The sequence below is a fragment of the Polypterus senegalus genome, chromosome 1, assembly GCF_016835505.1.
Source record: "Polypterus senegalus isolate Bchr_013 chromosome 1, ASM1683550v1, whole genome shotgun sequence".
Lineage (NCBI taxonomy): Eukaryota > Metazoa > Chordata > Cladistia > Polypteriformes > Polypteridae > Polypterus > Polypterus senegalus.
Window position 1 is genome coordinate 25452963 of NC_053154.1, and position 25399 is coordinate 25478361.

Below are 25399 nucleotides of genomic sequence, written 5' to 3' on the forward strand. Positions count from 1 at the left end.
CTCAAAAAAATTAAAGGAACACTTTGAAAACACATCAGATCTCAATGGGAAAAAGAAATCCTCCTGGATATCTATACTGATATAGACTGGGTAATGTGTTAGGAACGAAAGGATGCCACATCGTTTGATGGAAATGAAAATGATCAACCTACAGAGCCCTGAATTCAAAGACGCCCCAAAAATCAGAGTGAAAAAATTATGTGGCAGGCTAGTCCATTTTGCCAAAATTTAATTGCAGCAACTCAAAATTGTACACAGCACTTTGTATGGCCCCTGTGTTCTTGTATACATGCCTGACAACATCGGTGCATGCTCCTAATGAGACGACAGATGGTGTTGTGGGGGATCTCCTCCCAGATCTGGACCAGGGCATCACTGAGCTCCTGGACAGTCTGAGGTGCAACCTGGTGGCATTGGATGGACCAAAACATAATGTCCCAGAGGTTTTCTATTGGATTTAGGTCAGGAAAGTGTGGAGGCCAGTCAATGGTATCAATTCCTTCATCCTCCAGGAACTGCCTGCATACTCTCACCACATGAGGCCAGGAATTGTCGTGCACCAGGAGCCACTGTACCAGCATAGGGTCTGACAATGGGTCCAAGGATTTCATCCTGATACCTAATGGCAGCCAAGGTGCCTTTGTCAAGCCTGTAGCGGTCTGTGTGACCCTCCATGGATATGCCTCCCCAGACAATCATTAACCCACCACCAAAGTGCTCATGCTGAATGATGTTACAGGCAGCATAATGTTCTCCATGGCTTCTCCATACCCTTTCACTTCTGTCACGTGCTCAGGGTGAACCTTCTCTCATCTGTGAAAAGCACAGGGCACCAGTGGTGCATCTGCCAATTCTGGTATTCTATGGCGAATGCCAATCGAGCTGCATGCTGCTGGGCAGTGAGCTCAGGGCCCATTCGAGGACATGGGGCCCTTGGGTCACCCTCATGAAGTCTTTCTGGTTGTTTGGTCAGAGACATTCACACCAGTGGCCTGTTGGAGGTCATTTTGTAGGGCTCTGACAGTGCTCATCCTGTTCTGCTTTTCCCAAAGGAGCAGATACCGGTCCTGCTAATGGGTTAACAACCTTCTATGGCCCTCTCCAGCTCTCCTAGAGTAACTGCTTGTCTCCTAGAATCTCCTCCATGCCCTTGAGACTGTGCAGGGAGACTCAGCAAACCTTCTGGCAATGACACGTATTGATGTGCCATCCTGGAGAAGTTGGACTATATATATATAATTTTTTTTTTTTTTCCAAATGTTCCAAGTTACATGGAAATCATTTTTTTTTTCTTTTTAACTTTTTTTATTCTACATTTCTAGGTGTTGTAACTGTTTAATGAATCCATTATTTACTAATTAGTGGGTCTGATGCTACAGTAGTTGCAGTCGTTGATTATTTAGTGTTGTTTGCCAGCATGTCTGCTCTGCTCATTTTTAATTGTCATTAGTAAGATACAACGAAGAGGAAAAAGTGCACAGAGAGGGCAAAATAGAATGAAATAAGCAAAAAAGAGTTAAGCATTTAAATCAATAGCAAAACCAGAAATATTTCTAAATGTCTTTTAAATTAAAAAGTCATTCTGCTGTGCTTTTCTGAATGTAGAATTAAAAAAAAAAAGAAAAATACCAGCTAATTACATGAGATCAGTGTTAACAGGTGTTGTCACTGATTAGAAATCTGGTTGGAACAAAAACCTGCAGCCACAGTGTGCCCCCAGGACCGAGGTTGGGAAACACTGCTCTAAGCATAAGCATGTACAGGGGGTCCTCTGGTTACGACAAAGTTCCGTTCCTACAACAGTGATGTAACCCGAATTTTGCTGAAGTCGAAACACACCCTAGCATAAGTCACTTACCTATCCTAACACATTTGCAAAATCATAATCTAGAACATACAAACACAACTAAGCCACAGAAAAAAGAAAAGGACATAAATATATTGTACGGTACACTATACTGTAGTAACAGAAAAAATGACAAAAAGTGAGTGTAAAAAATAAATTCCTTACCTTTATTCCTTCTGATCGCTTTACAATGTCTGATTTCACTTCCATCGTGATGGCATTCCTTTTCTTCGAAGCACTACCATCTGAAGACTCAGACTTTCGTTTAGGAGCCATGATAAGGGCCACAAAGTCGCCAAACAAAGCCACAGAAATGGAACAGTTCCTCCGCGTTCAACAAAACTAGTTCGCTCACGCAGTCTGTAAGTACGACGCTAATGGCGTAAGCCAAAACACTCGTGTCTCAGGTTTTTATGGGAGTGAGTGTTGTAAACTCGAAATGTTGTATGTTGAAACACCCAAGGACTCCCTGCACTTGTTTTGCTTAATAATTCATACAGGGTTATCTTATTATTATTATAGTCTGTGGATAGGTTACAGTCATTCAAAGTCATATATAGCAAGTTTAAAATTGTATGGACGTTTCATCTCCACAGTTGTAACAACATATACTGTGCTATGTGTAAATGACAAGTATCAAAGGCTTCTTTCTGATGTGCTCAAATGCAGTAGAAATGATGCATAAAAATTTCTACCTGTTTACCATCCACCTCTAAAGGGACATGAGAAGTGTAGTCTTTGTGGAGCCAGATATGATTCTGAAACGAGAATTCACCTGTTAAAAAATGTTTAGTGAATAAAATTGAAATCCTGCGTTGCACACACAGGGCTTCTTCTTAAAACACCTGCCCCTCCAGTCCATGAAGTTTAAACTGCTTAGTTTTCATGGAGAAAGCAAAAGAAATTGAACAAAAGAGTTGATGCTGAGAGAAAATAAAAAGCTAACATTGCTGTTTTGTCAATTCTGGAGCTCAGTAGCACTAGGTAATTGAAGCTTTATTGTTAATGTGTATGTTGTAATCAGCTTTGCAAGAGAAAAAACAAACACAGACACGCAGACCACCACAGCTACTTGGCTCCACGTTTGAGAAGTACCTCTGTCTGCTGTGAGGTCTTCTGTCATTTTCACTACTACGTCACTATATGGCATAAAAGCAGAAAGTACAGCTTAGATGAGCATTGTGATGTATGTATATACTACAGTAAGTGTTAAAATGCCGCGGATATATTCTGGCACGGCATATTTGCATTTCCAATTAGACAATAATTTTCGCTTACTTTAATTATTTTAGATGCGCAGTCATTGTCTTTAGGCAAATTTGTTGATTCCAGTGTTTTGAGTACTGAAATCTCCATCCCCCACAGTTCTTTGTTATGAGCTCCCCTAACGGTAGTCCCTCTTAACCTCCTTCTTAAATAACTTTTACTTCAAATGAATATTTTGATGATCATGTTTTCATGAATATAGCTGCCAATTCTCTCAACCTTATGTCGACCCCTACAATATTGTTGTAACTGATCAGCAAAGAGCGCATACCACACCTGCAATGAATATACAACGCAACAACTCAATTTCTCCCTGTAACACACATTTATATGTCTAAAAGGGTTTTCTTTGGAGTCTTTCTCGACTGTTGACAGTTCAGCGTAATCAGAAGCTTGCTGTTTGTTGGACCAAGGGTAACAAGAAAGCATCTAATCTTTGCAGTTTCAAAAAGTTGCTGCTGCTAGTTTGAGCGCCGTGTTCACGAGGTGTTGGATTGGTTTAGAAAAGTGACACTCAGTGAGCCATCTAATTGCTCTCGCCCAGTTTTAAGCAAAATTCACTCATGGTTGCCTCTGAGCGTATTAATATTATATGTCTGGCTTGCGAGACTACATTAAGTGTAACACAGTGAGGTTGGAGCAGGAATTGATCCAAAAGCCTTGTGGTTTATAGTCAAAAGCCTTTGGCTCTAAACCACTCTGCAAATCCATCGCACATTTGCTTCCTTATTCCTTTGTTCGAAGCGCTTTCAGAAGCATTAGTAGGATGTTAAAAAAGCATTGGCAAATGTTTAAGTGGCTTGCTTTTATTGTGTAAATTACTGCCGTTTCACTCCATTCACTTTATGTATTTTAAATGTACAATAAATGTCAATTTGAACATTTCTGAATATAATGTATAGGTAGAAATGAAGAGAAAAATATGTCATCAATTTTAATCTTAAATAACACACTGCAACCATTTATATTTAAATGATAAAAAATATATACAATTTTATGAAAACCATCAGCAATTTGACCCTCACCCTTAATGAACTATTGTTTCTGTGAAGAAGCAGCAGCGCTGTGGAGTCTGTACACAAAACCTCCTAATTCCAGTTCCAAATCCATCCATTTGTAATTTAAGCCAGTATACAGTACCGGTCAAACATTTGGGGTCTTCCAAAAATGTGCATGTTTATAATCAAGATACCACTACGCTGATTTAAAGTATAGTCAAGGCAGTGTATGTAATGGATATGACTACTTGAAATGACAGATGTTTCATTTATTAGTCACATATGGCTGCAAAGCCTCGTATTCAGCAGCAATTCCTTCAGGGAGAGTAAACTCCCTTCGCTTATCCTTAATTAGTCATGTTAATTGGTTATTATAGAAACCTTTATAATTGCATTAGCACACTGAAATCTGTTATCCTCTTCACTTCTGTTTCAAGGTACTGACATGATGTACAACATGAAACTGCTTTCTTTAACACTAGAATTACCAGAGCCTACGAAAAAACTCGTAATTCCGTCCCACCTTAAACTGCTTCTTAAATCCCTTCACACCTCTCCGCCAGCGTCCTTTGTTTTCTAAATGTGCTGATAAAGAGAAGCTAGGAGCAGCCGGCTATTCCATCCCCCACCAATTTAGAACGTGCACGAACTTCTCTCAGCTCATGCCTTGATTGAGTATCTGGGAGTGAAGTGGAGTTTTAGAGTGGAAATAATAGATCGTTGTTTGGAACACACGCATTTCATGTCTGTTCCGTTTCTACAGTAATCTGTGTCAACACATTGTTAAAACAGAAACGTTTTTTTTATATTCTAGTAGTAGATGACAAAATGTAGGCATAAACTATATAATGTATGAAGCCTGACGTCCAAATAGCAAAGAAACATTTTCACAAGAATAACACAATTGCACTTTTATTCAAAAATATAACTGCAGAAACAAAAAGCCGCCTTAACATGCGACATTGACACCAGTTTACTGTAACTGCCTCTGTGGTTCAATAGATTCAGCCCCCGCTTGGGAATCAAGAGGTCACGAGTTCGATCCTGCGCCCCTCCGTTTTGAGAAGTAAACTGCTCTTATTCTTACTGTTTTAGAATAAAAGCATACATTTGATTTCAGTCTGTAACAGCCGGTGCAATTTATGATCCTTGTAAAGGTTAGCTTTTTTTTATTCACTTTTCATTCTCTCAGTCGCGTTCAGAATCAATCCATACAACCCCATCTGACACGGCTGTTTTCACTAAAGACGCGCTATAGCTCTGCAGTGTACCACGATGCATACTAACGCCAACACCCCCCCAGCCCAAACGCTGGCGAAGCTGCCTTCTTCGTATCTCAACGTCACTTGATTTTCTTTTTATTCAGTTTTATTGAGTGTTCCTGCCAGTCCCTGCATGTTGCTGTATGCTGTTTCTTTTGTACTCCAGGACATGCAGAGGAAAGAATGGTAAAGACCAGTAACTTCGCGCTATATGCAATCATCAGACACTCCCCATCTGCCCGTGTCGTTCAAACACAGGAACATATATTGGTGTAAAAGTATAACAAAAGTGCACTTTTATTCAAGTGCACTTTTTCCATCGCCTTTTCCTGTAAGAAGCAGTGTACACACTTCTCTCTATGCTGTGGTTTCTATTACACACCTGAAAGAAAGAGACAATATATGTGAAAATATAATCGCACTAATGCAATATTATTTGAAAACGAACAGCGTCAGATCGGGTGTGAATTTATGCAGGAACTGGAAATTCTCTGATCGGGACCTTCCCCCAGGGAAGAAAGTACAGTGTCAGGTGCTCATTCAGTGTAATAGAAACCATAGCACAGAGAGGTGTGTACACGGCAACAAGTACACGTGTCGTAAATGTAGGAAGGACGGTCCTTGGGTGTGTGGGAACTGTTAATATTTGAATGTGATGATTTTATATAGCACGGAATGAAAATCTGCACTTCTTAGCATTGCACCATGCAAGCTGTCATATCAATCGCCTACTGTAACTTGCTTTCTTTTTCTTGGTTATACAGGTAGTTTTGAATAAAAGTGCACTTGTTTTGTTTGCGAAATGAAGTGTCTGCGTGCACTTTTCGTGGCATTACACGTGTATTTTTGAGCATGCCCGTTTGAGCAGTATAAAAGTATTGAAAAGTATAACAAAACAACGGGCAGATGGGGAGTGTCTGATGATTGCATATAGCGCCGAACTTACTGCTCTTTACTATTCTCTCCTCTGCGTGCCCTGGAGTACAAAAGAAACAGAATACAGGCGCTATAGCTCTGCGTTGTACCACGATGCATACTAACGCCCCCAGGTTCTGACACACAGGCGCTGGCGAAGCTGCCTTCTTAGTATCTCACCGTCACTTGATTTTCTTTTTATTCAGTTTTATTGAGTGTTCCTGCCAGTCCCGCATGTTGCTGTATGCTGGATATGTTCACATGTATTGTCTCTTTCTTTCAGGTGCGTAATAGAAACCACAGCATAGAGAGTACATTGCTTCTTACAGGAAAAGGCGATGGAAAAAGTGCACTTTTGTTATACTTTTACACCAATATATGTTCCTGTGTTTGAACGACACGGGCAGATGGGGAGTGTCTGATGATTGCATATAGCGCCGAAGTTACTGGTCTTTACCATTCTTTCCTCTGCATGTCCTGGAGTACAAAAGAAAAGCATACAGCAACATGCGGGGACTGGCAGGAACACTCAATAAAACTGAATAAAAGAAAAGCAAGTGACGGTGAGATATAAGAAGGCAGCTTCGCCAGCGTTTGTGTGTCAGAACCGGTGTTGGCGTTAGTATGCATCGTGGTACACTGCAGAGCTATAGCGTCTTTAGTGAAAACAGCCGTGTCAGATGGGGTTGTATGGATTGATTCTGAACGACTGAGAGAATGAAAAGTGAATAAAAAAAAGCTAACCTTTACAAGGATCATAAATTGCACCGGCTGTTACAGACTGAAATCAAATGTATGCTTTTATTCTAAAACAGTAAGACTAAGAGCAGTTTACTTCTCAAAACAGAGGGGCACAGGATCGAACTTGTAACCCTTTGATTCCCAAGCGGGGGGCTGAGTCTATTGAACCACAGAGTCAGTTACAATAAACTGGTGTCAATGTCGCATGTTAAGGCGGCTTTTTGTTTCTGCAGTTATATTTTGAATAAAAGTGCAATTGTGTTATTCTTGTGAAAATGTTTCTTTGCTATTTGGACTTCAGGCTTCATACATTATATAGTTTATGCCTACATTTTGTCATCTACTACTAGAATATAAAAAACGTTTCTGTTTTAACAATGTGGTGACACAGATTACTGTAGAAACGGAACAGACATGACATGCGTGTGTTCCAAATAACGATCTATTATTTCCACTCTAAAACTCCACTTCACTCCCAGATACTCAATCAAGCTGAAGTTCGTGCACGTTCTAAATTGGTGGGGGGATGGAATAGCTGGCTGCTCCAAGCTTCTCTTTATCAGCACATTTAGAAGACAAAGGGCACTGGCAGAGAGGTGTGAAGGGATTTAAGAAGCAGTTTAAGGTGGGACGGAATTACGAGTTTTTTCGTAGGCTCTGGTAATTCTAGTGTTAAGAAACATGTCAGTCTATTGTGTTTTGGCAGAATGAAGTTTATTCAGTGTGACAAATTGCAAAGAAACTGAAAATTTCATACAGAGATGTTTATTACTGTCTTGAGAGAAGAGGGCGAACTTGATCTAACCAGGATAGAAAAAGAAGGAGGAGCTGGGCAACTGCACAATAGGGTGCAGTTTGAAAAACAAACCTCTTCTTACAAGATTAAAAAAGAGGATTCTTTTTATCAAAAGGCTAAGAGAAAAAAATTGTTTGAATTAGTAAATGTGAAATTGAAAAGTTTAATACAATACAGTATATTACAGTTTATATATATTTTTTCATCTGTGACTCCAGTAGCCCAATAATTGTTATGACTCTGTCTTCACAGCTCTGACAAGCACTAGTACATTTTCTTACTGATGTGTCCCTGGTTAGCCACAACATTTTTATAGTACAATTCTTTTTGTTTTTAGGTTTCCTAAATTATGCTGCTCTGCGCCACCAAAGTTCTCAACCATCAAAATTGCCTGTGGGGTAAGTCAAGAATGTCTGTACTGTATTATATGTGTTTTGTTGTTTTACAATTTATTTATTCTCTATATTTAACTTATCTGGCCATTAACTATGAGTAAGGCTGGGTAATATCAAATTTTTGATTTGATTCTTAAGAAAAGTCAGTATACAAAAGTACATTTTGAAAAGTTCGGTACTTCTTTTGACAAGTTAAAGAAAAAAAATTGCAAAGTCTCCACCACTCTTTCTAAGCTGCACAGACCAAAAATAAAGGAGTGATAATCGTAAGAGGAAGAGTTTAGAACAGATAGTGTTTGCTCCACTGATTGGAAAGTGTTGGTTTTATCCAGGACGACAGTGTGCACAGTACAACATCTGACAATAAAACCCTTTACTCCACACTCCACAAGGCCATCTAAGCCATGTGTGACACATACAACGTGCTATGCCATAAAACTGGTCTTTGCTAAGGAAGGTTCTGTACAACATTTACCATTCCTTTGCATAGCACATGACTGGACAGTCGTGGCCTAGGGGACCGATGCAGTGACTTTTGCCTACTTAACTTGTACTGCAAAATACTTTTACTTTGTCAGAGTATAGATAACTACACTAACCAGTAATTCACACCAAAAGCGACAGCTCTGTGCATTGTAGGCCCTCATCTTTACATTTCACGCAGCCTCTGCTATGTAGTGAAATGTTACATGCAAGATAAAAACAGTAGTGTTCTGAGTTTTATTTGGTGTGACTTATTCGTTGTTTGTGTGTCTCTTATGGGGAAAACTGCATTATTGGTGATTTTTATTTTTGTTTTGAAATTGTATTCTTTGTTTAGCAAGTGACCTGAGCTTCCTAATTACAGTAGTTGTGGATATTCCACTTACAGCACAAACATTTTGCATTAACATTAGTAAGTACTTTGTCCTGATGGTCTTTGAATCTGTTAAGAATATTGTAAATTGGAGGTAGTCAAATAAACAACCATGTTACTTTTTGATTAGTATTTACTAATAGGATACGTGTAATATCAATTAATGAAATAATCTGTGATTTTGTTAAATTTTTTTTGGAATGGCAAATTGTAATAGCCATATAGCAAGACAGGAAGCAGCAGGACTCTAAAGACTTGGACCATTGTCCTTTTTGCATAGACACTATCCAGTGACCTGAGACGAAGACTGGACTCCTTTGGTACCGTGTCTCTCCGGAAAATCCTTGGGTACCGTTGGTTTGACTTTGTGTCGAATGAGCGGTTGCTCATGGAATCCCGAATGAGGCACATTACCTGCATTGTGAGGGAGCGTCAGTTACAACACTACGGCCATGTGCCGCGTTTCCCCAAGGGTGATCCGGCTCATAAGATGCTCATTGCCAGGAACCTGAGTGGCTGGACTGAGGCCAGGGGGTCGCCCATGTAATACCTGGCTGCGGCAGATAGAGGGTCATTTCCGGAGGGTGGGACTGGACCGTGTATCTGCCTGGGGGATTGCCAACTGGGATCCAGCATTGTTCATCATGTATTGGCTGTGGCAATACTGTACCAGTGCATGCTCCCCAACTTGACTTGACTAAACTGTAATAGCAAGATGTTACTCCAGTGTTGATTGGGATTGAAAGTGAAAGTACAGTTTTGCTGGGTTGTTGAAGCAGCTCCATTTCCACTAAAATGACACCATCTTCGGGTGTTCCTTGACACCATCCCTGTAAAGTACCTATCTATATTGTAGAGAAGAAGTTATTAAGAACACTGGGTGCAAAATACTAGGTGCTTGGCTGCCGTTACAGTACTTACTAAGCTGGTAAATGTTAAAAAATGTTTACCCACAAGCACTATACAGAATAACAGTTACAGACATGAAACATTACATAAATGCAAATGCATAATTTAAGATGATTATAGATAGATATAATAAATATTTTCATGATCTTTGATTAGGGTGGTAATGGACAACGAGGGTTATCTTTTCATTTTATAAAAATTCAAACTGAGACATAAAGAACAATGTTTTCTGAGATGATAATGACTGGCAGTCACAGACGAGGGGTTGAACGAAATGAAATTAAAACGCAAACATAAGAAGAGGAGATTTTAAAACAAAAATGGTTGGGAGAAAAATTGAGCTAACTGTTTCTTTGAGGCACAGCAACTACCAGAATCTTTAGATTTTGAGAAAGTAATTGTAATGAAATAAGTGGATAGGACAGGTGAGCTTTGCTGGGCAGAATGGCCTGTTCTCGTCTAGAGTGTTCTAATGTTTCCTAATACAATATTTCATAATATTTAAATATTACGTTTGTATGGAGCCGATTCTTACAGTGTTTTGAGAACATGTCGAAAAATATCATCGCATTTTGCCTGATATTTGTTGAAAAATTCATTTAAATCCATGTCACCCAGCCCTACTTGTAAGGACTACAGAATACTTTAAACAAGTTAGGGACTATCACTTAATTTTAACAAGTATGTTTAAATAGAGGTTTGGTATGTTTGAACATTTCACTATCAGATGATCATCTAAAAATAATGATGCTCACATTATGTAAAATGCCAATTTACAGAAAATAAAATATATATTGTAATTTAACAAGATAAATGCATATTCTTGTGCTAGATATGTTCCAGAAACATCTTTATCCAAGCCTCCATGGCCAGAAGTAAAACTACCTGATCCTGAAGAGGAAAAAAAGCAACACATAGGTAATTTAAGTTTTATACGTAAAGCTGTATTAATTTGCTTCATTTATTTGTCTTAATGATAATAATAATACATTTTATTTATATAGTGCCTGTACCATGATCAAGGTGCTTATTAAATATTTTTGAAGTGTATGTGCAAATATATAGATATTAGTATATACACTATATACAGTATACTGTGTATGTACTGTTTTCTCTACTTTGCCATTAGTGTCGTAGTTAAAAGATGGCACTGGAGAAGAATTACTTTCAGGGGTCAGTATGGACAAGAACTGTTTTGCTGTGCATGTTTTTTCATTAAGTTAGTCTGAACACACAATGTACTACCTCATGAATCCAGCATCCAGGGTTCAAATCCTATGCCTGGTTGTTACCTGGTTAGAGAACATGAATGTTCTCCCCCTGTTAGTATAGATTTTAGTTTTCCTGTTACATCCCCAACCATATTTGTGTTACTTTTTTTTGTGATTTTTTTCAGGCTTTGTGCATGAGTGAGCTTGTAAAAATTTAGCACCCTGTCCAGATTTAATTCTTGCTTTGTACCCATATTTTTAATAGAAATACAGACTAATTTTTAACTCTCCTAAATTTATGATTAAACCCTTTTCTTTTATTATTTATATTATTGTATACTAGCCTTCACCCGCATATGTGAAACAGGACAGCGAGGAGGGCCTTGCCCAGCTCCCTACTCCTGATGTCACGCTTCCCCCTCCCCACAGCCTCTGAAGTAGTCGAGTGGCTGCTAATCCGTAGTGTATACCAGCATGCCGAGTAGTTTGGTGAAGTCCAATTGCCAGCTTGTTTCCCACAGATCGATGTCTGTCTAGTCCTCCCTGGACGAACGTTTTTGTTTGCGTGTCCAGCACTACGATCAGCTGGGGACCAGTTAACTGATACAGGCACCTGACTTTCATTTTCAATCTCCAGATCACTTGTATCAAAATCAGAGTTCGATAAGTCAGAGTCCGATTCAGCAATAATAGGCAAAAAATCAATAATATTTTTGCTTTTTGCATTTGCTTCACTCTCTCACCTCATGTCGATGCCATTCTAGACGTTGTTTACTCTACGCTACTCACACACATGTGGGGTTTCAACATCAAAGTCCTACAACAAGTCTAACAGTCCTCCAAGCAAAGAGGGTCTACCTATAACGTAACGGCAAGTTTTATCAGCATTTATTTCTTTCTTTCGCCCTCGGCCCCTGATATTCATCCTCAGCCCCTTGTGTCGACAAAAGTCAACATCCTCCCTAAAAGAGTTAATTGCAGAATTACACTATTTGAGGGTTCCTCTACAGAGCCTCTTTCTCTTGCACGATTTGGCTCAAAAACTAATAGGCACATTGTCATCTCATAAAAGGCTTAAGTTTCGAGTTTGGTATTTTTCCATACTACTGTTATAGCTCTAGACCATACTCAAGAAACTGTGATACACAGACACAAACAGACAGGCACACACCCATCATCAAGATATCAAAGTTTTCTTTATCAAGGGAACCCTAAAACGTTGAGATCCATCGAAAACCAGAGATTGAAATTTTTGACAAATTTAAAGCTCTCAACCCATAGATGATAGATTATGGTGGGCAGGGTGCAAAGCAAAAATAAACCGTAATTCTCATATATTAGATAAAAGTTGTGTAATGTGTAAAGCATGAATCACTGTGTACTAAAATACCTATTGTTTCATCTACTTTTTTTTCTTTTTTAACTTGCTTGCATGCATAAATTACACACTTCCTTGTAGAGGTGACTTTCATTATACAGTAGTTGACATATAAGGATGTAACACTTCATTCTGTCATTCCATTATATCACTTTTTCCTTTCTGAAATTAAACTGCCTTGTTTTCTTTCTTTTAAGCCATTGTTGTTTACTGTTGCCATATGTGTACAGTCTTTCTTACTGTTTGTATCTAAACCAAACCAAAAATAATTGTCCCTATTTTGTATAAACTTTTCTCCAACAATGATTGTCTTTTTATTTATTGCTTGAATGCCATACTGACCTGTTAGCTGTGGGTTCTGACTGGATCTACGAAGAACTTATAATGTTACATTTCCTTATAAGAAAAATTGAAATTACTAACACTCTACATGAAGCTGAGACCTCTCCGCTGTGGCAGTATCCCCTGAAGTTGAAAGCACTCACAGAGTACAGCATGAAAACTGCAGCTTGCTGCTCCCAGTAGCATTTGAGTATATCATGAGGTCTGTTCCATTATGATAAGTTTGTGCTTTGCTAGTCCCTGTAGAGTTGGCTTTGAAAGCATTCTTATGGATACAGAGGTGCACTTATGAAACAGCATTACTTATCTGAGAATGCAACTCACTAAATCAAGCATGCAAAAACACTTGAACTCTTTCATGTATGGTGATGTTCATGTTGCCTGTTGATACCTTTCACCTTCACATCATTGTACAGATGGTGAATAACAGATTTGCCAAAGCGCAGTCAGTTTTTCATATTATACCTTTTACTCAATTTTTTCAATCATATTTTTAAATCCCCTTTATCAACAGTTTCAAGACAGTTTCATTTGCCTTTGTGTTTCATGTCATTTATGTTGGTAAATTCAATACACAAAATAAGGCCACAATTTGTATTGGCAGGATTTGGTGTCTCTCAAAATTGAATACAAAGAAATTTTGTCTCGTGTCTACTAGAATTTGAATGTCATCTAATAACGTTGAAGGTTTGTGTTATTTAATAAACTCTGGTGTACTCTGGATTGACATGCTTGCTTAAGATATATTCCTAAAAGTTTAGCAAAAATAATTTTTAAAAGTGCTGTATATACAGTATTTCTTTGCTTTCTACTAAACTAATTTTTCATGTCACAGATATTGTGCATAAAGTAAATGACCTTATAGCCACCAGGCAATATGGAAGGCTGTTTGCAGTTGTTCACTTTGCTAGCAGGCAGTGGAAGGTGACAAATGAGGACTTGATACTGATTGAAAATCATATAGATGCCGAATGTGGAGAAAGGATCTGTCTTGAAAAGGTAATACATTTATTTCAGGCAGTGAAACTTTTTCTCATTACTGCTAGTTAATATATTAATAAAGTTATTAAGAATAGAACACAATCTGTTTTTCATAATCTGTGTATTCAGATTATTTTGATAAATTATTTCAGGGTGTAACAAAATTAATTAGAATTTTTTTTTTATATTGTAATGTTTTCTTTTTAACAGTTTGGACTATGTATTATTTAATATACTCCATCTTACTAATTGTTATTGTTGCAGTTTCTTCTATGTAGAATTTGTTGGTTTAGTTGGTTTACTTATATGCTGTAGGAAATCTTATAAATGCAAACTTCCCAATGGAAAATTTCATGTAAACACTCTTCTAAGTGGTAGGTCCCACTGGGACAATTTGGAAATAACTTTTTCCCTCAAATTTGATGAGTTGTGTTGTAATGGTGATCTCTCATGTAAAAGAAATAACTAGTTTAGCCAGATTTAGGATTTGCTGATCACATTGTTTTTGGTCGATGCAGTTCCTGTTTAATTTGTTTTGTTTGCTTTTAGCTGGAGTAGCATATCGTGCAACATTCTGATCAGATAATTCAACAAGTCTAAAACGTGCTCCTAACATGATCAAAGCACAGACAAAAAGTTGGAAATTAAATAAAGAAAACTGATTTATTGCTACAGTCTCTTGTGAAATATTTACCCCCTAAGTGTTTGTCCTGCTTTTTATTTTTTAGGACACAAAGAATAATTAAGACAAAAGCCAAAATAATGTGTGCACATTGGTATTCTCCCCATCCCCCATTCTAAACGTACCTTCCCCTCCTCAGCGTATCTCGCCATGGGGATTTTTGCCCTTTTCTCAAGGCAAAACTTGTCCAACTCCTTCAAGTTAGATGGGTTGCGTTGGTGCACATCAATCTTCACGTTATGTCACATATTCTCAATTGGATTGAAGTCTGGGTTTTGACGAGGTCATTCCAGGACATGTCATTGTTTCCCTTTAAACTGCCCCAGTGCCGCTTTAGCAGTCATTGTCCTGTTGGGAGGTGAACCTTTGTCCCAGTCTTAAATCTCTGGCAAAATGAAACAGGTTTTCCTCAAAAATTGCCCTGTATTTAGTGTGGATATTTCCTTTCAATCCTGACTAGTTTCCTGTCCCTGCCAAAGAAAAACATCCCCTACAGCAGGAGTCTCCAACACGTCTCTCTTGAGCTACTGGTAGCTCGCAACCCCTTTCCAAGTAGCTCGCCAAAGGGTTAATGAATCCTATATAAATTTGAAAACTTGATCAGTCAAATTAGGGATGGGCAATCTTTCCAAAAAATCCTGTCACAATCCACAATCTGAATTGCAATCTATCTTTTCAATGTGGCATACACTTAAGAGATTATCCAGACTCAAACTCATCAAGACCTAAGTAATACTTTATTTTAAATATCAAACAAAGTTGAATTCAATTGTTCTCTTATTTGTTAGCTAAGCAGAGTTAAGGAACACGCCCTGAAGCTGGCGAGTGAGTGAGGAAGGCCTTTTTCTCTGATTCGCACAAATAAATCAGTACCACGAGTAAACTATGATACATAGCGAAATGAGAGAAGTCGCAAAATCAGCCAGAATGTTCAAGCAAATTGCAAGAAAAAACCTGATCTAAATCCGTAAAGTAGTTCTCTCGTTTAAAGCGGACAGACATGCAGACAGACAGACAGACAGATGTTGGATTTTTTATACTGTATTATATATTAGTAAACCTTCAAAATAATGTGCAGTTGAAGTCTCAACAGCATTCTCAGCATTTCCAGAGCTTAGTACAGTTAGATAACTATAAGAATCTTCACCAAGCAGCTCTGAAAATGTCTGCTTTGTTTGGGTCTCCATACCTCTGTGAGTCTGACATGAATGTCATGAAATCAAATTTCAGAACAAGACGGACAGAAGAACATTTAAAGGACTCCAGAAGAGTAAACCTAAGTGGCTGTACTCCACTATACACCTGCCTCTCTTGTTGACTCCATGCAGTGCCAGTCATCTGACTAACTAAAAAACACATCACACATGCAACTGGACATGTGAATAAAGTGACACAGTGACATGGGCACAAAATCCATCCATCCATTCATTACCCAACCCGCTATATCCCAACTACAGGGTCACGAGGGTCTGCTGAAGCCAATCCCAGCTAACACAGGGCACAAGACAGGAAACAAACCCTGGGCATGGTGCCAGCCCTTGGAAGAAAATGACAAATGAATAAGTCATATCTGTGGATTTGGAATTGCATTGTTTTGTTTTGACAGCATTCATGTTTTAATTCAATGATGTGAGATAAGCTAGAAAATGCATACAGGCATACAAATTGCACTTGCAGATGAACTAAATACCTTTTTGTGATGTTTTAATGCAAAATGTGAGTTGTGGACACCAACATTTTGTAAATATTCTGGCAAAACAAGCGTATTCAATTTGTTTGGGTTGAAATAAGCTATGAGAATAAACGTTAGAAATCACGAGTAGCTCTCGGCCATTTTCATTTTGTAAAAGTAGCTGTCAGTGGAAAAAAGATTGGAGACCCCTGCCCTACAGCATGATACAGCCACCACCATGCTTCACTGTAGGAATGGTGCTCTCTGGGTGATGTTGGGTTTGCACCACATATGATATTTCCCATAATGGCTAAAAACTTCCGTTAGTCTCATCAGACCAGAGAACCATCTGCCATGTATTTGGGGAGTCCACGTCATGTTGTTTGGAAAACTCCAAATGTGTTTTTTTTTTGTTCTTGAAGCAGTGGCCTTTTTTCCTGGCCTATCTTTTTTAACACTAGAATTACCAGAGCCTACGATAAAACTTGCAGATCCGACCCGCCTTAAATCCCATCACACCTCTCCACCAGCGTCCTTTGTTCTGTAAATGTGCTGATAAAGACAAGCTGCAAGCAGCCGGCTATTCCATCCCCCCACCGACTTAGAACGTATACGGACTTCTCCCAGCTCATGCCTTGATTGATTATCTTGAAGTGAAGTGGAGTTTTAGAGTGGAAATAATAGATCATTATTTGGAACACATGCATTTCATGTATGTTCCGTTTCTACAGTAATCTGTGTAAACACATTGTTAAAACGGAAACTTTTTCATATTTTAGTAATAAATGTTACAAAATGTAGGCATAAACTATAGAATGTGTGAAGCATGAAGTCCAAACATCAAATAAACACTTTCACAAAAGGTTCAAAAATGATACAACAGCTTCCGTGGCTTAGCGGTAAGATTTGCTGACTCTGAGCCCAGCGGGCTTGCTGTGTCTCAGAGACTCGAGTTTGAGTCCCCGCTGGGGGAGAAAGTGTTTTTTCTTTTTAACCTCAAAAGGACATAAAATTTATAAATTGGTATGCAATGTCAGTTAATGAGATTGTTATATTTTCATGTGGGATGCTCCTTTTAAAATATTTTTTTTTAACATTTGAGTCTGCAATTAACATGAACAAGTGTCCTTATAACTGTTATTTTTAAGATCCATAACACACATACAGACAGATCACTGCGTAATAGATAGACAGACAAGCAGAGAAGTCACTAGATATATAAATAAACAGGGAAGGCACATGTACTGAAAGAAAAAAAAGATCAACATGTGCGTTGATCTTGCTGCACTGAATAAGCTCATGAGCTCTAACACCCCCATCTGACTCTAAGTAACAGTGCAAGTACAGACGCTAAACCAAGTTTATGTGTGTACTGTATAATATTAACAAAAAGAGCAGCTTACTACTGAAAACTGCAAATATAGGAGTGAGTGAGGATCAAACCGTGGACTCTTGATTACACTTGGTTTGCGTCTGTACTTGCGCTGTCACTTAGAGTCGGGTAAGGGGGGTTTTGGGTTAGAGCGCATCAGCTTATAAAGGGCACTTGTTCATGTTAATTGCAGTCTCAATTGTTAAAAAAATATTTTAAAAGGAGCATCCCAGATGAAAATATAACAATCTCATTAACTGACAGTGCATGCCAATTTATAAATTTTATGTCTGTTTCAGGTTAAAAAGAAAAAACACTTTCTTCCGAAAGGGGAATCGAACTCGAGTCTCTGAGGCAGCAAATCTTACCGCTAAGCCACGGAAGCAGTTGTATCGTGTATCGTTTGATGTTTGGACTTAATGCTTCACACATTCTATAGTTTATGCCTACATTTTGGAACATTTATTACTAAAATATGAAAAGGTTTCTGATTTAACAATGTGTTTACACAGATTACTGTAGAAACGGAACACACATGAAATGCATGTGTTCCAAATAACAATCTATTATTTCCCCTCTAAAACTCCAAAACTCCCAGATAATCAATCAAGGCATGAGCTGGGAGAAGTTTGTGTACGTTCTAAGTCGGTGGGAGGATGGAATAGCCGGCTGCTTGCAGCTTGTCTTTATCAGCACATTTACACAACAAAGGATGCTGGTGGAGAAGTGGGAACGGTTTTAAGGTGGGCCAGATCTACGAGTTTTTTCGTAGACTCTGGTAATTCTAGTGTTAAACCCCCGCTCTATGTAGTGTATGGCTTAAAGTGGTCCTATAGACGGATACTCCCATCTATTTTGTTTTCATTCCATTTCAACGGTTTAGCTTGTATTGTGAAGTCCATTACATAAAATCCAATTGAAAAAACATTTTAATTCCAGATTGTAATACAACAAAACAGGACAATCAGAGAGGGAGATAAATACTGAGCAAGGCAGTATATATGCACATATGCTTGTCAGTAGTTGTGTTCATTACACTGTTTCTGGACTGTTGCCAGTGTGCCTGAGTTAGATATCAAAGGGCATTTGGCAAAATAACAAAAGAATAATCAACAAAGCCAAGAAATTCCTGCTGCTTAAAAAAACTCAGAAATCTCAGCCAGAATGCCACTAGATACTGTGAGATAACAATCTGCATGGTTTACATTTTCAAGTCTTCTACAAGGCAGATTCAGTCCCAAATCAAATTAAAAACAGGAAATAGTGCTTGAACTAATTTTAATATGTTGTGTATTTTGAGTATATTCATTGCCACAACATTATTGGCAGGTAAAATTTAAAAACTAATACAAAGATTTTTACATAATGCAATGATGTAATTAAAACAAATAACCAAAACAATGACAGCTGTTTATAAAATAAAAATAGAAATAATTCACAAATAAATATATCTTTCTGTTTGTCTGTCTATCAATCCTATAGTGCCTTTCTTATGTATTCTCAACCATGTATCTATTAAATTTTAAAATCTGCTTTATCCATTACAAGGGAAATCTTATTTCTGTCTGTCTTAGAAATGAAGTGCTCTGTGAAAGAAAAAAACATAATTTTCATTTTCACTAACTTTGTTTTGTGATGTAGCTAAATAGTAGCCTTGTTACAGTGGACGTCAGTTATGCCAAACTGAAACTCTTCCTCTGAGTACTTTCAAAGACAAATTGTTAGCATTGTAAGCCATTTTAAAATGGTCTTTCTGACAAAATAAGGTATTTTAGTCTGTCCATAGTTGAATAAAGCAAAAACAGTGTTTAGATAAACATATTATGAATCTGGAAACATTTTAATGCTGCTGACATTGCTTCTAATGTCAGTGTCAGTAGGAGTTGTAATTTCTGCTCAGTAGGCATGAGACGATGCACTTATCCATCAATGCCGTTCATATTGTGATTGAAGCTTTTACGCTATGAAATCTTTATTAAGAAGTGTACTGTTTAGTGTTACTTATTGTTGCGCAAATACATACTTTTTACCATGAGATTTTGCGATATTTTTCTTTTGGATTAAAATAAAATCAAAATATTGTAATGAACACAGAGATGGGAAGATTGAGGCTCACATCAAAGGACAGGAAAGCCAAAGAACTGATGGGTTTATTTAACACTGAAAAATCACAATTTTAAGTAGAACCTCCATGTTGTTATGGCCATTGGAAATGCATCTCAGAACAACAGAAACCAACTATCAACCAGCTGCAACTATTCTAGGGCTGTTCCTTACATCACCTCAGTTGTCCGGCATTCCTGATCATCTTCTGCTATCACGTGCTGCCTCTGTCTATGATCTCTCCTTCTATGCACAGAGAATATCTACCTGTATTCTTTATTATTATTATTATTATTATTATTATTATTAATTTTATTATTATTATTAATTTTATTGTAATCATTCCATACAAATCAATCAATTTTTACACAAAATAGGATTGAAAACAAGTCAACCCCCAACCCTGAGAGAGAGAGCATGGCCAACGGGGTAAAACTTAAGGTTTGTAAACATACCTAAATTGATGAGTTTAATAGGGCAATTGAGATGAATGGAGAAGAAAAAGAAATGCGGAAATAATTGCTTCCTCGGTGCTTTGAGAGCTTATTCTAAAATATTATTGATTAGATCCTGCCATGTTTTGAAAACAAATCTGTACAGATCCTCTAACTGAGTATTTGATTTTTTCCAATTTCAGATAGTATAAAACATCGGTTTCCCACTGACTTAAAAGAGGAGAGTTAGGATTCTTCCAGTTTAGCAAAATAAGTCTGTGTGCCAAAAATGTAGTGAATGCAATCACAGTGTGTTTGTCCTTCTCCAGTTTAAACCCATCTGGAAGAACCCCAAACACAGCTGTTAATGGGTTAGGAAGGATTGTGAGACCAAGGCTGTCTGAAAGGTAATTCAAAATTTTGGTCCAGAATGATGTTAATTTGGTGCAGGCTGGGACTTGATTGCAGCGTTCGCAGGTTGGATCCTGCCCTGGAAACATTTTGGAGAGTTTTAGGCGAGACAGATGTACTCGATATATAATTGTGAGTTGAATAATTGTATGCTTTGCGCATATGGAGCTCGAGTGAATTCTCTGCATTGCTATTTTCGACTCCTTTTCTGATATGTTGATTAAGAGATCTTTTTCCCAGTGTCCTCTTGGATCTTTGAAAGGGAGGGACTGTAAAATAGTTTTATATATTGCAGAGATGGTGTCTTAAGTCCTTGAAATTGAATAATATTTTTTCCAGCATGGATGAGGGTGCAAGATGAGGAAAATTGGGCAGGTTCTGTTTAACAAAGTTCCTAATTTGAAGATAGTGAAAGAAATGTGTAGCTGGAATGTTAAATTTGGAATGTAATTGTTCATAAAATGCAAAGATGTTGTCTATATAAAGATCTCTAAGTGATTTAATCGCAAATTTTTTCCAGATATTAAAAACAGTGTATGTTTGCGAAGGTTGAAAGAGATGGTTCTCTTGCAGAGGTGCCAAAGATAAAAGCTTTTTTATCTTAAAATGCTTCCTACATTGGTTCCATATTCTGAGTGAGTGAAACACAATTGGGTTATTAGTATATTGGCGATAACTTGCATTTATTGGGGCACAAAGCAGGGAATATAAAGAAGTACTGCAGGATTTTACTTCTATTGCGGACCAGGTCTGTGTATGTTCATCTATTTGTGTCCAGATTTTTATAGCTTGTATGTTTGCTGCCCGATAATAAAACTGAAAGTTAGGTAGAGCCGTGCCACCTTCTGCCTTTGATCTTTGTAGGGTTGGCACCTGTATTCTTAAACCTTCCTGGGCTTCTAAGGTGTATTGGAAATCATCCCTTGGATTATGGAATGCAGATCTTTGTGTACTTTTGTGACTTTTGTTGTTCAGAGTCATCTGCTGACAACTATAATATTAATATAAAATATTTTTACTGCAGTAACATCATACCCATCATACACATGCAACTAAGAATATACAACTATATATAAAGTGGGCACAGAACAGTAGGCATGACACTGAGCCAAATTAAGTTTCATTGTAAAATTTGTCTCAATGTCATGTCTACTGTTCTGTGCCCATAGCTGTTCCGGGGCAGACTTGAAGCTTACTGGTGTTTTCAGTTGATTCTTCCAGCAGGTTTGACTCCCTCTGCTCAAAGAAATCTCACTCCAGCATGTTGTTTAGCAGTAGCGCAATCCCACCGCAGAGTGTCCATTTTCATTTGACCTTGGATTCAACTAGGCTACTGGCAGAGTGCCATGTGTGCTTGAACTACCCATAAGCCATCGCGGACATGTTTTAGTATATCAGCTTATATCCTTTACAGTTATTGTGTAATTTTCAAATTGCTTGTACTTTATGCTTTTCTCTCCTATAATGAAGATAAAAATAATAGTCTTCTAATTTATTCCATTTGTTCGGCTATGCCTGTACAAACCTTTCAAGAGTGTGAGTTAACTTCCACTGTAGTACAGCTAATAACCAGACTCTACCTTTCATGGTGCACATAATGTGTATTATTACTCAATTGTACTGAAATAGTACAATTTCACTCTTTTCTTCTAGGTGCTACTTGTAGGAAGTGAAAACTTCTCTTTAATAGGAAGACCATTACTTGGGTAAGTTTTTTTTTTTTAAATAATATATGTTTATTTTGAGTTTATGGTATGTTTTTACATTTTTATATGCCCGAAGACACTGAGGAACATCCCCAGAGAGTTTATTTATTTATGTATTTAAACGGATGTGGTATGTGGCCACCATTGCCAAAATTGCCATAAAGCCATGCCTCACTCCCCATCTGGTACTATATACTTGTATTGTGAAAGGAGATTTTAGTTGTACAGTCTATGCTCACCAGCCGTTTTCCATCAAAATTTGAAATGAAAGTAAGCTTACAATATCCAGTTTGTAGATTTTTACAGCATGTAAAATTAAACATATTTTTCAGTTACTTGGTATTCAAGACTTATGATACATCAGAGTTTTTAAAATCCTTTAATTTTGTATAATATTATTGAGTCAGTAGTTTGATACATTTTAATCTTACTTTGAGTCTACCTGCAAGCATTTCATATAAATGGGGTGTCCTTTTAGTAGACCATGCCACCCATTTTTACCACCCCCCATTGTTGCACTTGGGAATTCCATCTTATATTATACTAGCTGTGTAAGTCCGTACTGTAAAAAGCTGGGGTCGTAGAAACTATTGAAATTGTCAGAAAAAAAATGAAATGTAGAGATGGCAGGTAATTGAAAGGAACTACTCTGGGCATCTCTCTCCAAGGAGGTTTTCGTGTTGCCTCGCTTGTGTATTGTGGCATGAAGAAAAGTAAAAGGGATACCGTTTTGCCGATGTGCTCGTCTCGCTTGCGTAAGAGTTTCTCTCTTTTCTCGGCAGTTTTACTTTGGCAACAGAGTCGCTTTCTTCTTCCGACTCATTAACTTAGGGCCGCTTTGCCAGCTCTCTGAGCTTCATGCTGTAGTACCCTCGCACTTCCAGGCCAGACAGGCAGACACACACACTTCCACGTGTAAGACGTTTAGTTTTCTGTTTCCTCAGAGCTGGAGCCCTTACCCTGACTCCACCTCTCACTTCCAGGCTGGACAGGCACACACACACTTCCACATGTAGACGTTTATATATAAGATTCGCTGTAATACTGTTATGTTTACATCATTTTTCTCAATATTCCGTCTGATGTCTGTGCATATCTATATGCCCTTCAGGTTTTGTTTGTTTGTAGATCCATTTGAGGAGATTGCTGCTGTAAAAATACGATTATGCTTATGAAACTCATTTGCTTGTCTTTTAAAGTATACTAGTCTTTGAAAAAAGTTTGGTAACTTTTCGGCTTTACTGTTTCCTACCCCTGTCTAAGATGGAGAATGTTTTTTTTTTTTGGTGTATATTGTTACCTACCTCCTGGTGTTGTAAATGACAAATTAAAACATTAATAAATAAAAACTGAAGTGATTTTATTTTATTATTTATTTGTTTTCTTGTACATGCTAGTCTGGTAATCCTTGGTAAGGTGTATTACATCCTATTCTGATGAGAACAAGGAACCCTCCCATTAAACAAATCTTTAAATCCAAATCAAACAAGTGAACACCTCAGTTTGTCTCTGCCAAACAAGCCTGGTTAAACAAGGCAGTCATTCTCCCTTGACCTGTTTAAACAAAGCTTGTTATTGTTCCTGTCTTAATTATATTTGAAACCTCTGTAAATCTATATAGATGTAGAATGGAAGAAATGTGAAGAAAAGAATAATATTTAAATCTCTATTTTTAAAGGAAAGATTTGGTGCGAGTGGAAGCGACAGTTATTGAAAAAACAGAATGCTCACCAAAAGTTCACATGGTATTTTGGAAAAGACACAGGTTCCAGAAGAAAAAATGTATGTACCTTAGTAGATATGTAATAAACATAATTTCTTTTTCCTTTCCTAGAAATGTTCAGCTTAATACTGCAACAGTAGTATGTTTTTAGTTTTATTAATGTTAAGGATTGCTATTAACTTTAACTTTTAGACTTAAGCCTGTTTGCTGTAAAAAAAAAAAAAAACACCTTACTGCGTTTTTCTTTTCATTTCTGCTTTGCAATTAGAAGCTGTTTTTTGTATATAAGAGATTAAGAAGAAAACCTTTATAAGCATGCAGTACCTTGCAAAAGTATCTGCACCATTTAAAAGGTTTCAAATATTTAAATATTAAATGTTTACAAATGATAAAACTTATTGCTATTATTATTATTATTATTAAAAGCTTACATAATCTAGATGAAAAACATAGAACCATCTTTCTTTATTTGTGTTGAAACCAGCTTAATCTAATTCAGGCCCACAACCTATCCTGGCAGCATGGAATGCAATCCACAAAATAACCCTGGACGTGATGCCAGTGCATTTCCTAATTAAAAGTATCAAAGTACAACCATTTGTCAACCAAAAATTGTATGTAAAATATGCCCTTCTTAGTTAATTTACAGATATGTGTAAAACTATATTATGATATACATTTAACACCACTTTAAATTTCATTTAAATAATAATAATTTTGTTAATCTGTATGCGTTAGTTGTCACCTAACTCCAGGCTTTTTTTTTTTCTTCTGAAAAAAACAGAAAAGTTATGATACTGCAGTGGTGTTTAACACGTTTCTTTGTCATGTGTCTACACTAAAATTTGTTTAGAACTTAATTAATGTTTCTTTTAATTTTTTCCATTTTGCAGTCATTGTGCAGCCTCAGACTGTACTTAGGATCAACAGTATAGAAGTCGTCCCAAACTTGTCGTAAGACTTTGCACTCGAGTTTTGATGGAGCAGATACCTTGGCACCTTGGTTCTGGATTTGCCCTTTGGCCAAGCTGCTACCGACAAGTCACTTTGATCACCATGTGGTCTTTTTATAGTTGTTTTTTTTTTTTGTTTTTTTTTTTTTTAAATACTTAATCATGTAAGCATCTTGGACAGATGTTACTTATTAAAAGCATGTGAAAATTCAGTTTTGTTTTGTATGTAATATTTTTGTTACTGAAGCAATTAGTCTTATTAATCTTTTTATATTCATTTAGAGTACTGTCCTGTTTATTTAAAATACATTTTAGAATGATCAAGTGATGGTTATAGAATGGGAGTATCAGAATGCATATTGTTATATTACGTAAGAGATTTTAAAAATGAAGTAACACTTTTTGCATTTACCAGGTGCCCACAGTCCAAAAGACATGCAGGTTAGG

General features: G+C 37.3%; 1 protein-coding gene across 2 annotated transcripts in view; it reads left to right on the forward strand.

The window, feature by feature from the left end:
* mrpl21 (mitochondrial ribosomal protein L21) overlaps positions 1–25164 on the forward strand; it is a 28495-nt gene extending 3331 nt beyond the window's left edge. Inside the window, exons 2-7 of one of the 2 annotated variants that reach the window (XM_039744854.1) lie at positions 8162–8222; positions 10817–10902; positions 13751–13914; positions 22224–22276; positions 23955–24058; positions 24893–25164. In XM_039744854.1, coding sequence (XP_039600788.1) covers positions 8162–8222; positions 10817–10902; positions 13751–13914; positions 22224–22276; positions 23955–24058; positions 24893–24957 — 533 coding nt within the window. In that variant the 3' untranslated portion in view covers positions 24958–25164. Of the gene's footprint in view, positions 1–8161; positions 8223–10816; positions 10903–13750; positions 13915–15808; positions 15948–22223; positions 22277–23954; positions 24059–24892 lie in introns of those variants that run through there. The other variant, XM_039744864.1, reaches the window with a different exon arrangement.
* The last annotated feature ends 235 nt before the right edge of the window (positions 25165–25399 follow it).